Genomic DNA, 15,457 nt, shown 5'->3' on the forward strand with positions numbered 1-15,457 from the left:
GTCCTTTGCACCTCTTAAATGCTCCTTTACCACATGACAGAGCTAATTATCAGTAGCCTGAAGAGTGGCAGGGCTCATCCCAGTTCTGTGAGCCAGGAGAAGCTGGGGGAAGGAGTCAGTGCCATTGATGAGGACGCCTGACATTCATGATCTGATGTCGGGCTTCTGTGTCTCATGTAGTGACACTATCTCTGCTTTTGATTAGGATGAAAGAAACTCAGTGTCTCACATTTCATCTGAAGATGAAAGGGCTCAGAAAACCTTTTGGTTCCTCTGAAACAACAGCTGGTTTTATGGCAGTTTTCAGTTCCAGTTACTGGCTGTAGGTATTTAAAGTATAAACATCTCTTGAAGCAGCCATTGAGCTGTGTTGTTTTTTCTAATCACTTGTTTCTGCAAGCTACAGCTACTGGACTTCCAGAAAGCATGTTCCTGGTGTAAACCATCTGGTGTTATATATACATATGTGATGTCAGTAGAAGAAAAGGCTGCCACAGAAGTAGCATGAGCTCTCCTAGAAGTTTTCAGCATCACTGAAATTTGCTTTCTGTACTGCAGATATTTTCAAGAGATGTGCTATTGTGAGGACCTGCTTCTGACACACTTAACATGGGCAGTGCAATAATTCCAGTGTAGTCATTTTAGTTTGAGGGTACAGAGGAGAGGGTTTGGATACAGCCTCCACATGTCCCTGTCTCTTGTGTTAAGGACAGGGTATCCTCTCACAGCAGCCCTCATATACTAAATAAATTAAGCACACTCCAGGATTTTAGTGACATTGACGTATTTAGCCTCATATTTAAGGCTGAATATGTTATTATGTACTGCTCATCTTTTCTTGCATTCCCATGCAGGCTTAATATTTCCTCTCCTGTCACCTACATCTATAAGTGGCAAAAGAGATTAAAAACCAAAATCAAACCAAACAAAAAAAAACCAAACAAACAACAACAACATCAACAGATGAGACACACACACCAAAAAAAAAGGGAGACAAAAAGGAGGAGGAGGCCAATGGCATCCTGGCCTATATCAGGAAGAGTGCAGCCAGCATGAACAGGGAAGTCCTTCTGCCCTGTACTCAGCACTGGTTAGGCCATACCTTGAGTCCTGTGTCCAGTCCTGGGCCCCTCAACTTAAGAAAGATGTTGAGGTACTGGAATGTGTCCAGAGAAAGGCAACAAGGCTGGTGAGGGGGCTGGAGCACAGCCCTGTAAGGCTGTGGGAGCTGGGGGTGTTTCAGCCTGCAGGAGTCTCAGGGCAGACCTCATTGCTCTCTACAGCTACCTGAAGGGAGGTTGTAGCCAAGTGGGGTTGGTCTTTTCTCCCAGGCAACCAGCAACAGAACAAGGGAACACAGTCCCAAGTTGTGCTGGGGCAGGTTTAGGCTGGATGTTAGGAAGAAATTGTTCACAGCAAGAGTGATTGACATTGGAATGGGCTGCCTGGGGAGATAGTGGAGTCCCCATCCCTGGAGGTCTTTAAGAGGAGGCTGGATGTGGCTCTTAGTGCCATGGTTTATTGAATCAGAAGGTATTAGGTAACAGGTTGCACTCGATGATCTCAAAGTTCTTTTCCAATCTAGTTAATTCTGTGGTCCTGTGAGATGGGCAGAGGTATACAAGCAGCACTAGCGCATGAATCCTGTTTGCTTTCCATGCCATGAAAAATGGGTTATGTGAGCGTACAAGTGGCTTCCTGTCCCATTTTAATGTTTGCAGTCCCAGTGACAAGATCAGCACAGGAGCAAAGTGAAGATTTTTTTTTTTTTTTTTTTTTTAAATTCTGGTGCCATTTGATCTGAGAGATGAGGTTTTTTAGTGAAGGCTTTTTGGAAGGACTCAGAGGACGAGAGTGCTGGCATGAATCCAAGGAAGATGGATTGAGGGGGATATTGGTGAAGCACTGAGAGGGGGAAATAAATGAATCGTTTCCACCATTTGTGATAGCCCACTCTTCCTATAACACCACTGCTGGCATCAGTGCTGCCTATTGGGCCCTGCTCATTTGCTTAGGGTCACCCCCTCTCCCCCCCCAATCTTTAAATAGTGCACTTATTTAATTTGAAGAAAGTGCCTGCAATCAATAAAAAGAGATCCTTTTATCTTCCTCATCAATCTTTTGTTAATGAACATGCACTTTTTTTTTCTCTTAGTTTCTTGGTTACAATGCTATTAATTTTCAATATATGTCAGGGTGGGGGGGGGAGGAAGGAGTGCAGTCAAACACATGAAGGAACAGCTGACACCACATATTTCTGCTTGGGTGTTGGAGTTTTACTTTCCTGAAGAACTGGCATATCTTTAGAGCAAAGCAGCAGTAGGGGTGGGAAACAGATCACTTGCCTTGCACCTATGTGTGGTCTTCTGAGCATCCTATCTAAAGCTGTGATCCAACAGAGCCATGAATAACCACTTGTGAAGACATCATTTAACTTCCCTTGTGTTCCAGTAGCTGCAGGAAAGTAGATGATTCTTAGAAAATCTTTTTTCTGGGCTACTGGGAATTTACTTACAGTGGGATGGATATTTTAAATCTAATGGCTTCCAGGAGAATGACTCACTAAGCCTAATTCCCCAAACCTTCAAGCAGGTTCGGGTCTGACTATGGCATGACTGAAGGGTTAGCTGAGTTAAATGGTACTCACTGCTCTAATTTGCAGGATGTTGTCAGTTATGATCGTGTACATATTTAAGCTTCATTCACATATTTGTGGCTGGCCAGAGAGAATGGTCTTCTGCAGTCTGGTCATATGAAAACAGCTTTCTTGTAGTAAAACTGGAGGAATAGATGCAGCTTGTTCATCCTCACCTCAAGCTGGAGGCTAATGCTAATTTTGACTTTGTGTCTCCCACTGATTTTTTTGTGGGGAGTGTGATCTGCTCTAGGTGATCCTGCTTTGGCAGGGGTGCTGTACCTGATGATCTTTTGAGGTCCCTTCCAGACCCCTGACATTCTGTGATTCTGTGAAAATAAGACTAGGTTCTTTGCAAGAAAAAAAAAAAACACTCCACAAAGTCAAATTACAGATTTGTAAGCCGCTGGGTTTCAATTTGTCACACATGGCAAGCATCCAAATCTCAGTCACAGATTAGCTTAATTAGCGTATAATCACACTTCTTTGTCCTCTAAGCCAGAGAGGCACAAGTCTCATCATAACCAGAAGCAAATCTTTGCATGAAGACCTAACCTAAACACAAACAGATGAGTAATTTCCTTCCTTATCCTTCTATATTGTCCCTCTGTGGGCCACCCTAGTAAAAATCTGTTGCCTCCAGTGTCAGGATTTCTTTTGTTTTCTCCCAGGGTCCCCACTTTTATTGGTGACTCATGTGCTGCAGCCTGGGTTGGAGCTCCATGTTTTAAGCACAGCAGGCCAGTGCTGGCGTGTTGGTACAGAAGCTTTGCAAAGAGACTCAAAACTGCTGAGGCAGTGAAGTATTTCTGCATTCCTTTATAGGGGCAAAGCAGAGCAGAAAGTCCTCTTAAAACCAGTAAAACTGTAGCTTCTTCAGTTTACACCTGTACTTCAAACCCAAAGTGAGAGACCACACTCACAGAATCTCAGAAAAAAACAGGGTTGGCAAAGCCCCTCAGGATCACCAACTCCAACCTAGAACCTTACTCTTCAAGATTCATCTTAAACCATCTGGAGATGGTTTTAAACCATGAGGAGAGGCTGAGGGAGCTGGGGTTGTTTAGCCTAGGGAAGAGGAGGCTCAGGGGTGATCTCATTGCTGTCTACAACTACTTGAAGGGAGGTTGTAGCCAGGTGGGGGTTGGCCTCTTCTCCCAGGCAACCAGCAACAGAACAAGGGGACACATTCTCAAGTTGTGCCAGGGTAGGTATAGGCTGGATGTTAGGAGGAAGTTGTTGGCAGAGAGAGTGATTGGCATTGGAATGGGCTGCCCAGGGAGGTGGTGGAGTCACCATCCCTGGAGGTCTTCAAGAAAAGGCTGGATGAGGCACTTAGTGCCATGGTCTAGTTGACTGGCTAGGGCTGGGTGCTAGATTGGCCTGGATGATCTTGGAGGTCTCTTCCAACCTGGTTGATTCTATGATTCTATCTCCCTAAGCACCACATCCAAACCACCCTTAAATACATCGGGGGAGGGTGACTCCACCACGTCCCTGGGCAAGGCATTCACAGAATCACAGAATTCAGATCCCGGGAGGCCATTCCAAGGTCTCCTGGAAGCCTTCTCCTCTCCAGGCTGCACAGCTCCAACTCTCATATCCTGTCCTCGTAGCAGAGCTGCTGCAGCATCTTTGTGGCCTCCTCTGGACTCGCTTCAACAGTTCCATGTCCTTGTTTTGGGGGCTCCAGAACTGCACACAGGACTCCAGGGGGGATCTGAGGAGAGCAGAGCAAAGGGGCAGAATCCCCTCCCTTGCCCTGCTGGCCACGCTTCTTACACGATATTAAATATAACAAATACGTTTATGTAATATGTTGGTATAATATTACATATTACTCCAGTGCATGAGAACTGGGCCAAAAGACAGCGTGTGGTAAAAACCTGGGGTTGCTTTTTTTCCTTCGGACCAAGAGGTCTGGAGCTGAGCGAGCCCTGTGCAGCGTCTGCGCTGCAGCATCCCGGGCAAGGCTGTCTGCCGGCCCTGGGGATTTGGGCACCTGTGGAACAGGGCCAGGGAAGCGGCCTGGGAGGATGAATCAGCATTGCCTCCCTCCCTTGCCGGCCCTGGGAACAATGGGAGCCGCCAGGCATCTCCGAAGGCAAGGGTGCCGCCCTTAACTCTTCTCTACGCAAGCCTCAGCGCCCTTGCTGCTCCGGCGGGGCCGGAGGGCTAACGCAGTGCAGGCTTCCCTGAGGAGGAGGAGAATGAGGAGGAGGAGGAGGTCTGAGCAGAGCTGGCTGTGCGATGCAGAGGCAGGCAGCCTGCGTGCCAGGTCTGGAAAGTGCCGCGGGGGAAGGGACCTGCAGCAGAGGAGGTACTGCAGCCTGGAAGGGAGCCAGGCCCCACGGAGATGCTGCGGACGCGGAGGCGGCGGGAGGGGCTGCTGGTGGCTGGCTGCCCGCAGGAGATGGTGCAGGCCCTGGTCAGGGGGGAGAAGGGCGTGGAAAAAAAAAGGCAAGAGAGGCAGCAAAAGCTGTTCCTGGCTCTGTTTAGCCAGGTGGGGCCAGGGGCGGAAGGCAGAGGCCTTCCCCAGACCCTACGAGCTCACAGCACCTCAGCAGGGTGAGGACGGGGCCTGTGCACCCCACGTCGTGGGGTTGTCCCTGGAAGCATCTCCTGCGGCAGAGAGGCGCTGAGCTTCCGTGAGGCACTGTGCTTGCAGATATAGGAGTCCATGGTCTGAGCTGGTCACGGTTCTCTCTCTCCATTCGTCTGTTGTGCGTTTAACTTCACGGCAACACTTGTAAGGATGACATAAGACTTTCATACACGCTTCTGTTCACTTCAGCACCAGAAAGATGTGAGCAAAACGAAAGCATCATTTAAAGGAGAGCAGCTAGAAGTGACTTTATGCTGGAGAGCAGTGAAGATTACAGAAGACTGAACTACAGGTAGTTTGCCTGCAAGGTTAATGCTAATGCAGGGAAGATGTGGCCAAGGCTGTGGCTTAAACACAAACTCAAAGCAGTGTCAGCAGGGAAAACTTTTTGCCTTACTAGAAAGTGGAAAGCTGAAAAAAATCAAATATGGATAACAAAGCCAAGATTTATCTTTTTTCATTTGTACCAAGCATTCAGATGCTGTAGTGTCTCATCTGTGCAATGAAGAGAACATTCCTAACTATTTCTCTACTAGCATTCTGCATTGAGGAGTGATGCTTCAGCTTCATATGTGAGGAGCAACTTACTTGTGTGTGAACGTATGTCTGGTTTTCCCATGTTTGTCAGTTAATCTCATAACAGATACATCCTTTCCCTAGAAACCTTGCTTCCTTGTACTAACAGACCACCACAGCTGTCACAGCAGCACTGCTGTGATGTTACTCATTCTGCAGCGGCTTAGTTGCTGCTGCTCTTTGAAGCAGATCCTGAGTTGCTTGGGAAGAGCCTGCACTCATCAGCTGAGGAGCACATGTGCTTTGTAATGAGGGGAGACACTTACATAAATATGCAATGCAAAAAGCTGTTTGCTCTGTCTGAGGTTACCAATCACAAGATTAACCTGATTGTATGACGGTTTACCCTTTTGCATTCTTGAGATTGTTATCACCGGCTGTGCTTTCAGGTGAATTCCTCAGACATTTGAGTGTAGTGTCGTCGCGATTACTTGAGTTGGCTACCGCAGCCCCACAGGGAGCTTTGTGATCAGACATCCATCAATCAGTCCTTGACAGGAGAGGCTGTGAAAATACTGTGGGATTCATTCAGATTTTGATAAAACTTTTTAATATAAATGTAAACTAGTAACAGAGTCATAGAATTGTTTAGGCTGGAAAAGACCTTTAAGATCATAAAATCCAACTGTTAATCTGACACTGCCAAGTCCACTGCTAAACCATGTCCCTTAGTCCTCCATCTAGATATCTTCTAAATACCTCCAGGGATAACAGTTCAGCCACTTCCCTGGACCACTTCTTCCAGTGCTTGACAACCCCTTCAGTGAAGAAACTCTTCCTAATGTACAACCTAAAGCTCTCTCAGTGCAACATGAAACCATTTCCTATTGTCCTGTTGCTTACTACCTGGAAGGACAGACCAACATCCACCCACTAGAGCAGCCTTTCAGGGAGCTCTAAGGGAGCAAGAGGGTCTCTCCTCAGCCTTCTTTTCTGCAGACTAAACAACTCCCGTTCTCACAACTACTCACAGGACTTGTTCTCTAGACCCTTCATCAGCTTTGTTGGCCCTTCCGTGTTCTTGATCCAGCACCTCAAACTCTTTCTTGCATTGAGAGGCCCGAAATTGAGCACATTATTTAAGGTGCAGTCTCACCAGTGCTGAATACAGGGGCATGATCACTCCCCTATTCCTGCTGGCCATGCTGTTCCTGATACAGGCCAGAATATTGTTTGCCTTCTTGGCCACTCTGGGAACACTGCTGGCTCATGCTCAGCTGGCTGTCAACCAAGACCCGCAGGTCCTTTGCCACCAGGCAGCTTTCCAGCCATTCTTCCCCAAGCCTTTGGTGCTGCACTGGGTTGTGGTGATCCAAGTGCCTTTGAAGTTGGGAGGTGAGTTGTAGGCAGAGAGATGAGATGGGCAGAGACAGATGTCTTTGTCAGTGCTGAAAATATGTAACTATAAAAGAACCATTCTGATGCCTGACAAAGGTACCAGCAATAATGGGTTCAGGTCAGTTTGTAGCACTCGATTCTTTGTTTCCTTATGCATCCTGCAGTCATTTATACTGAAGAGAAACAGGGATTTGTGCTCCTAGATCTTCTCTGAAAATGTTTCAACAAAGTCCAAGGAACAGGAAATGGTGTTAAAAGCCCCTCTCCTTTTATGCACATGTCTGTATTGTTGGACAGGTGTACATTTCTGTGGGAGACAGGAGAGACTGGAAATAGAGCTGATTCTAATCTTACTTCCGTTCTGTTAACTGAACTATTGATTGACCCCTGAATCAAACTCCACTGGTGGAAATGGGAGTCAGTGGCAGGTATTGCTATAGAGGTGAGGAATGACAGGCAAATATAAGAACAAAGTGGAAGCCTTGTTAAAAATTCTTTTTTTTTTTTTTCCTGATTTTTTTTTCCTAAGAGGGAGTGAGGATATGTGCTTGTGGCATGGCAAATGTTCAGGAGTTAGCTCTAGTGTGAAGTCTTTGCCTTTGGAAAGGAGGTTGGAAGCTGAAATATATATTAAAAAATATATATAAACCTCTTTGTAATAGCTGAAATGCCAATTTGTCAGAGGTGGAAAGGTTTTGTCTAAGTGTGTTGGTTTTTTTTTTGTGTTTGTTTTTTTTTTTTTTTGTTATTTTTTGTTGTTGTTGTTTTGTTGGGTTTTTTTCTTGCCCCATCTGCTCGATCTAAGATGCATCTCAGCATTATTCTGAGTGAACGAAACTTACTCAGGGGCTTGGCGGGGGGAAGAAAAAGAAAAAAAAGCTATCTCCAGTGTCAGGCACAGAGAAATTGCTGCTGGAAAGAGGTATTGCCCTTGGGAGAGATCGGGTATCATAGTGAGCGAGCCCAGTCCAGCCCGAAGAAATCTCGCCGACACCGCGTCCTAGCCAGCGGACCCTGCCACCGATGGCCGCCGGCTGCGGCCGTAGATGGAGAGCGGGAGGGAGCGCAGCTCCTGCCCTCGCCCCCTCTTCGATTCGATGGCCTTTATTCCTCCTAATTGGATAAAATAGGAAGTCACTGACAGTCCTGGTTGCTGGGTGTACTGATTTCCCTCAGAGCAGCCCTGCAGAGGGCGGGGGGTGGGGTAGGGGAGGAAGGAGCGAGTCTGTACATCAGGGAAACAGGCTGCGAGGGGGCTGGGGGAGCTGAGCGGGCGGGGGGTGGGTGGGGGGTGGGGGAGGTGGGGATGGAAGGAGGAAAGTGAATGAGCGCTCAAGAAGGACAAAGAGGGAGGGGAGAGAAAGGGAGTTACCACCGTCTTGGCATCGCTCTTCCTTACAAACCTCTGTGTAATGATATTGTTTGCAGTGATGCTCAGACAGCGAGCACCTGCTGCTCTGTAATGATTCAGCCTCTTTCAGCCGCCGCTGTAACACGACAGGATGCTGCTGCTACTGTCACTTCTGCCGCTGCTGCTGTTGTTACAGATTTTGCTTTTCCTTCTTCTACCGCATGACAATTGTTTTCCTCGTCTAAGCAGATACCAGCCTCAGATGCTCAAGGTGAGAGTCTTGCCTTTCGCTCTGGGCTATTGGTTCACTTAATCCGGTCATTTCGTTCGTGGTTTTCTTTCTCTTGTCACCCTCCTCCCCCCCGTTTTGTTTTGTTGTGCTTGCTTTTGGGGGGATGTTTCTTCCCTTCCACAGAAGAGCTGGAATTGCTTGAGAGGCATTTAAGGAATCGTAAAAGTGGCCAGCAAACAGGAGCTTGGTAATCGTGAAGCTACTTTTGCTTCACAGAGGCAGAGAGAGCCACAGAGGGCTCAGAGGAAGGGAGGGACAAGGGGGGTGTCTCATTTTTCCTGTGCGTTACTCCTCTCCCAGTTTGGATGATATTGCTGAGCTTGGACCTTTTGTTGACTCCCACTCTGTGATTTTTGCAGAGCACTGTGACTGTTGCTACCATCTCTTTTTGTCTGTCTCTCACAGTAATGGACTGTGATAGAGTTAAGGCCTTTTGGAGGTGAGCTGTTTGAGAGCTGATGCTTAAACATGTCTGAAGTAGCTGCCGACACTTTCCCCAGCCCCTCAGCTCAACTGAGCCCTGACATATCCCTTGACGGGCTCTCGGCTGAGGAGAACATGCCGGGGACCCAAAGAGAGGACGGGAGGGTCCAGGGGATAGCAGGCCTTGCCGCAACCTGCTGTGTGTGCCTGGAGGCAGAGCGACTGAAGGGCTGCCTCAACTCTGAAAAGATCTGCATCGCCCCTATCCTGGCTTGCCTGCTTAGCCTTTGCCTCTGCATTGCTGGTCTCAAGTGGGTCTTTGTGGACAAGATTTTTGAGTATGACTCTCCTACCCACCTTGACCCTGGGAGAATAGGACAAGACCCAAAGAGTGCTGTGGATCCTACAGCTCTGTCTGCCTGGGTGCCTTCGGAGGTGTATGCCTCATCCTTCCCCGTACCTAGCCCCAAGAGCAAGTCTGAAGTGACAGTGCAAAGTGACAGCTCGCTCGTGCCCTCCAAACCATTCCTGCAGCCTTCTCTATATAACCGCATCCTAGATGTTGGGTTGTTGTCCTCTGCCGCACCTTCGCTGTCACCATCTGCCCTGGAGCCTACCACAGCATCTCAGGCGCAAGCAACAGAAACAAATCTCCAAACTGCTCCAAAACTTTGTAAGTAGAAGCTATATCTTCCTTTATTTTTTTCTGAATTTTAGTTTATTTCTTTATTTTTTTGTTCACCAAAAGAAAAAGGCATCTAACTATTCTGCAGCTGTCCTCAAGGAGGACATGTGAGTGGCTTGCAAAGCTTAGGTGTGCTAAGACGGCTATAGCGTGGATTACCTTCTGATGAGAGCACCTAGGGGCCTCTGAACTTAGTTCTGAGGCATGCATGGCAGGGAAGAGGACTTCATCTGGAGTTTCCTTAAGATAAACGTGTATTAAGGCATCACAGACTTCCAGATAGATGCAAGATGAAAGGAGAGAGAGAACTGAAAGCAGGTCAAGTTTGGGTTGCCCTGAGGGAGAAGATTGTATAGACAGTATTTCTTCTAACTGTGGCATATGATTCTGGCTATGGCAAGGGGCTGCAATTCCCTGCTAGGAAAAAAAAATTTAAAAAAAAAAAAAAAAAAACAGAGCTGAAAAAGTACATTGCAAAAGATCTGCCTGAAAATACGTTAAAACAACTTTCTGGACAGCTCTGGAAGCACTCTCTTGGGGGTTGTGAAACAGTTGCATTGCAAACACATCACTGCAGAGCAGGGTTTCTTGCAGAGGTTGACAGATTGCATCAGTGCTAACTATTTTTTTTATAAATGTCTTTGACAACTCTACAGTTCTCAGAGAGATGGCTTGGAAAGTGCCATCTGCATATTGAACTGTCTTTTCTTTTGCCTCTCGGTGTCCTTTTTAACATTTCAGGCAGTGAGGTAACTTGTTCCCAGAAAGCCCCTTTTGTGCTGGTAATTTTATTTTATTTCTTCTTGGCCAGTGGAGGAATAAAAAGGAACTGACATATCTCATACTCTATGGTTGATGTATTGTTTCTGAACCAAGCCCTTCCATGAGTTTCCAAACCCTTTTCTCTTCTTCTTCCTTTTCTGTCTTACTCAGCATATCCCCCTTAAAGCTGTGTCCTTCAAGGTCATAGTCTGCAGAGAGCTAATTGATTATTCTTTCTGCTGGAGCCTGAAAGAGAAAGCAGAAGAGAGACAATCCTAGTAATTGTGTCTGGTGCATTAGATTCAAGACTGGTCTCACTCCTGTCATTTTACTTTGCCCTTTCTCAATACAGAAATTATCTCTTCCTTCCTCTTTGGTTTACTTTATATATTGTAGTAGTATTTCTCCTTTTTTGGAACAGAAAGAAAAGGTTTTAAAACGTTTCCACATTTAGGGAGTGTGTCAATCTTGGCATAATTACACCAGAGAAGGTTTCATTACAAGTGGGGTACAGTACTGTGCCTTAACCTAGAACCTCTCTCCCTCTGAGTAGACATGCAGGTTGTAAAAGTGCTAATACAATTCAGGAGCTAAATTTTACGTCTTCCTGCACCATCACTTTTAAATACTATTTTACCCTTTACCCAGGCTGGTAATAGATGTGGCTCTGTAGTACTGTCAGAACCATGTTTCTGTAGTAACTGCATTTACACATCTACAAACCAACTTCCTTCTTTACAGGTCTTGCCACTGCCTTCTCTTTCTCATTAAGCAGATTTCCCCTAAAAACACTTGCCAAGGTCTATGTGGCTTATGTTTCTGGGGTGACACCTCTGCCAGAGGAGTGTAGGACTCCTGTATTCTTGGCTCTGTCCTGAAGCAGAGGTACCCAAGGCCTCAGCTTTGGAATCACAACTCTCCTTACTTGATGAGGTGCCATAGGGTACATAAGAAATAGCCTAACAGCATCAGGACTTTGTTGGAGTAGGTTTCCCAGTGAGCAGAGTGAAAGGCCTGGCAGAGAACAGAGTCCAGAGGATTCACCGCCCTGGTAGTATATCCTTTCTGCACCCATGCCCTTTCTGCTTGTAGCTTCCCTGAGCACCTTGGATGCTGTGTGCTGGTGAACAGCAGATGACCACTTGACATGCCTGAGCCTCGCAACCTCTGTTCCCATTGAATTGTGCTGGCTGTAACAGATAGGTGCGTGAGTGGCTGCAGCACTGGACCTGTGCACACCTCTGAGGGACAGGCAGCAGCTTCTGCTTCAGCTGTACTGGCCCTTGCCTGCAAAATGTGGCAAAGCAGAGAAAATGCTGAGCTGTCACACACCCTTCATTGGGACTGCTCCCTACTCTTGTTTCTCATCCCTGCTGCCACTTCAGGTGTACTGGACCAGCATCAGCAAAGGTTTTTCTCATCCTTGTTGAAAAAAGTGTTTCTCTGGAGATTGGTAGGGAGCATTTGCCTAGGGAATGGTTTTGTCATCCCTCCAAAGTTGTCCAGGCACAATGGCTGAATTAATTTTGTCTTTTTGGGTGCTAGGTTGGAATGGATGATCTTGGAGGTCTCTTCCAACCTGGTTGATTCTATGATTCTATGATTTTTAGGGGCAGAAGCAGGGAAAACATACCTTGGCTTTGTGTCATTCCTCACAATTTCTTTCTTCCTCTTTGACCTTGCTTGTTCTTTCTTAGTTCTGCATTTTTGATCCTTTCTCCTGTACGAATAAATGTATGAAGATCTGTGCTTTACTCCTGTGATAGGCTGAAGAGGGCCTTTCCCTCCAGCTGCAGTGCAACTGAAGGCTTCAATTTATGGACAGCAAGGGTTTGTACTGAGAGGAGGGGAGAGCACAGGCTATATACCAGCCTTTTTTTCTGTGCTCATTGTTGTTATGCAGGGCAGTGCCACAAGGGAGAATGCTTTTCTCCCAAAGCTTGAAGATGCGTGAGGAGAGCACCTTAAGGCAGATACTGCTCCATTTATGATACAGTATTGATGCTGATTAGCTTCAGACACCTAACTTAAGTGACTACATTAGGAAGCTAGGCAGTCTTCAGCTTCCTATTTGGCATAAAGAAAGAGACCTTCCCTAGATGATTCCCAACTCTTGCAAGGGTAACTCTCATTCTTCAATGACTGTACAGGGAGACTAGTCTTTCAATTCAGTTTCTGAGTGTCTGCTACACAATGTGAAGACTTGCTTTGAGCACCATGACTTTTCTTTGACATATCCTTAGAATTAACAGTGTTTTGACACAAGGAAGTTTTAATTAAATTACAGACAATACACCAGACAAGTTCTGAGCCTAACTCAGAATCATAGGATAGAGATGCTGATGTCAGTAGGCTCTGGAGAGACAACTAGGCCTTCACTAACAAGGAGCTTTTAAGAAAGTAAATGCCACCATACTGAGCCAGCCACTTCCTTTTCTACAGTGTCAGAGATTATGCATATACTTGTGTCAGGAACACTGAAGTGGGATTGGGATTGATGGAGTGAGATGTATTCAGTTCCAGGACTTCTAACGTTGATAACTGACTTTCTCTCCCCAGCCTAGCTAGTCACACTGTGTTTAAAGTGCCCTTGACAATCACAGAGTTTGTTTAGACAAATTTATTGTTTTGTTTTTCTCTTGAACCACTACTGTCCCCCTTTTTAGCATTCTTATATTTAACATCCAGATGATTGAGCTGATTTGCCCTGTGTTTCTTTCTGTCAGAGAAGCAGCCCAAATTCATGGCTTTTTAAAACTACCTCATGGGTGTGGTTTGGGTTTTTTTTGCTTTTGCTTTCATGCATCATGCATGGAACATATGGAGAAAAAAGCTGTATTTCCTGCAGTGATTTCTCTTAATACCAATCTGCACTTCTCAGTGCAAAACAGTAGTCTGCACTTGTATTTATTTTCAAAAGCTTCATATTACTTTGTAAACTTGGCTGATATTAAGTCACCTGTTTGTTCTATATGGAACTTCTGCATGGCCTCCCTCCTCACTTACATACGTGTGCATATAGTGGTTTAGGTTGGGAGGAACCATCCAAAGATCATCCAATTCCAACCCTCCTGACATGGGCAGGGACACCTCCCACTAGAACAGGTCACTCAAGGCCTCATCCAACCTGGCCTTGAACACCTCCAGGGAGGCAGGGAGCAGCCACAACCTTCCTGGGCAACCTGTGCCAGTGTCTCACCACCCGCACCAACTTCTTCCTAATATCTAGTTTAAATCTCCCCTCTCCCAGTTTAAACCGATTTCTCCTCATCCTGTCATTACAAGACCTTGTCAATAGTCCCTCCCCAGCCCTCTTGTAGACCCCCTTCAGATCCTGGAAGGCCACTTCAAGGTCTCCCTCAAAGCCTTCTCTTCTCCAGGCTGCAGAGCCCCAACTGAGTATAGAAAATACAACAGGTATATGGAGTATATGGCCCTTGTTTCTTTATTACAATTGACATCTGGGACTGTACTGTATGGTAAATTTCTAATCAAAACTGATTAATAATTGATGTTGTAAAAAAAAAAAAATCAACAAAACCACAGGCTTCAGCTGTCCACTGCAGGGGTCTGAAATCATCCTCCTTTGGTATCTATTGTACTTTTAAGTGAAATGTTTTATTTCCTGTCCATGCACTGCACGCAGCAGCACACCTTGGATTTGCAGTGCTTAACTTTTGGGTGCAGTGAAACCTTTGGGAAATTTCTCAGCATCAGATGAAAAGGCAGAATTTGGCTTGATGGAGGCTAAGTAGCAGGTTAATTGTGATGCAGACCTATAATGATATAAATGACTGATTTCACCATTTGCAGTCTTGCTAATGGAAATGCAATAGATTTGCTGCAGAAATCCAACTCGGAATCAATAGCAATGCAATGAGGCAGCTGATTCAGGGAGAGCACACGCGATGCCAATCTACTGCAGACAGTACCTGAGGAGAGACTGCTCTGGCTCTCTGTCAGGAAAGGGCAGACAGCCAGAAGATGCCATGACAGGTGATGGAAGACTTCTGGAAAAAAAAAAAAAAAGAAAAGCCTGCTTCACTTAATGTGAAACATTGTTAGGAGAAAAGCCTTCTCACCAAGAAAGGAAAACTCTTTGAGGAGGAATTTGGATTTTTTTGGACACAAAGATAGCTTTTTTTTATTGCAAAGCACTAAGTTAAGCAAAGACAGGAGTCTGTGCTTCAGGCCACACAAAGCCAAGGAAAGACTGAGTCACAGTGTTCAAGTTTGGAGATGAGTAGGCAGTTTTGCAGTATCTCCTGCTAAGGCTTTCTACCTTCTTGTTGCCTGTGCAACATGAAGAGGAGTAGGCAATGCCTGTTTGTGGATTGCTTAGTAGTAGGCACACTGTTTACCATTCATACTGCAGGAAGCCCAGTTTCCTGGAGAAGGAGCACGGTGAATCACATTAAAACGTAATGTGAAGTACCACACTCAGCAGGAGGTACACATTAAATGCAAGAGCCTAAGTGTGACTGTTGTTTGGCAGTTAGAAAAGCGAGAGCCTGAGCATGACTGCTGTTTGGCAATTAGAGACCACTTGAAAGCAGTAAGGAAGAAATACGTGTGCATTATTTCTGTATTGTCTGCTTACATACACCCTGTCCTGTCTCATTCTGCCTCTTATTCCCCCTTCCTCATCCCCTGCTGAGTCTTAGCCACTGAGGCAACAAGAAAGGTGTTAGGTGGGGAAAAAAATGGGCAGGAATGTGTAGTGGGACACGGCTGGCTACTACTCAGGCTGCTCTAAGATAACACAAAGGCAAGGTCCATCCAAGCCTCAA

At 46.1% G+C, this 15,457-nt stretch overlaps 2 protein-coding genes across 6 annotated transcripts in view; both read left to right on the top strand.

Moving 5' to 3' along the window:
* Positions 1 to 15,457, top strand: part of NRG1 (neuregulin 1) — a 359,963-nt gene that overhangs the window by 207,033 nt on the left and 137,473 nt on the right. Inside the window, exon 1 of one of the 5 annotated variants that reach the window (XM_064140105.1) lies at positions 9,202 to 9,893. The exons of 3 other annotated variants lie outside the window; for them this stretch is intronic. In XM_064140105.1, the coding sequence (XP_063996175.1) occupies positions 9,266 to 9,893 (628 nt within the window). In that variant the 5' untranslated portion in view covers positions 9,202 to 9,265. Of the gene's footprint in view, positions 1 to 9,201; positions 9,894 to 15,457 lie in introns of those variants that run through there. One more of the 5 variants, XM_064140103.1, reaches the window with a different exon arrangement.
* On the top strand, positions 8,514 to 8,818 carry LOC135173302 (uncharacterized). The gene has a single exon (XM_064140108.1). The coding sequence runs from the start codon at positions 8,657 to 8,659 to the stop codon at positions 8,816 to 8,818; it is 162 nt and encodes a 53-aa protein (XP_063996178.1). The 5' UTR covers positions 8,514 to 8,656.

This window comes from Pogoniulus pusillus, chromosome Z (assembly GCF_015220805.1).
Source record: "Pogoniulus pusillus isolate bPogPus1 chromosome Z, bPogPus1.pri, whole genome shotgun sequence".
In the NCBI taxonomy this organism is placed as follows: Eukaryota; Metazoa; Chordata; class Aves; order Piciformes; family Lybiidae; genus Pogoniulus; species Pogoniulus pusillus.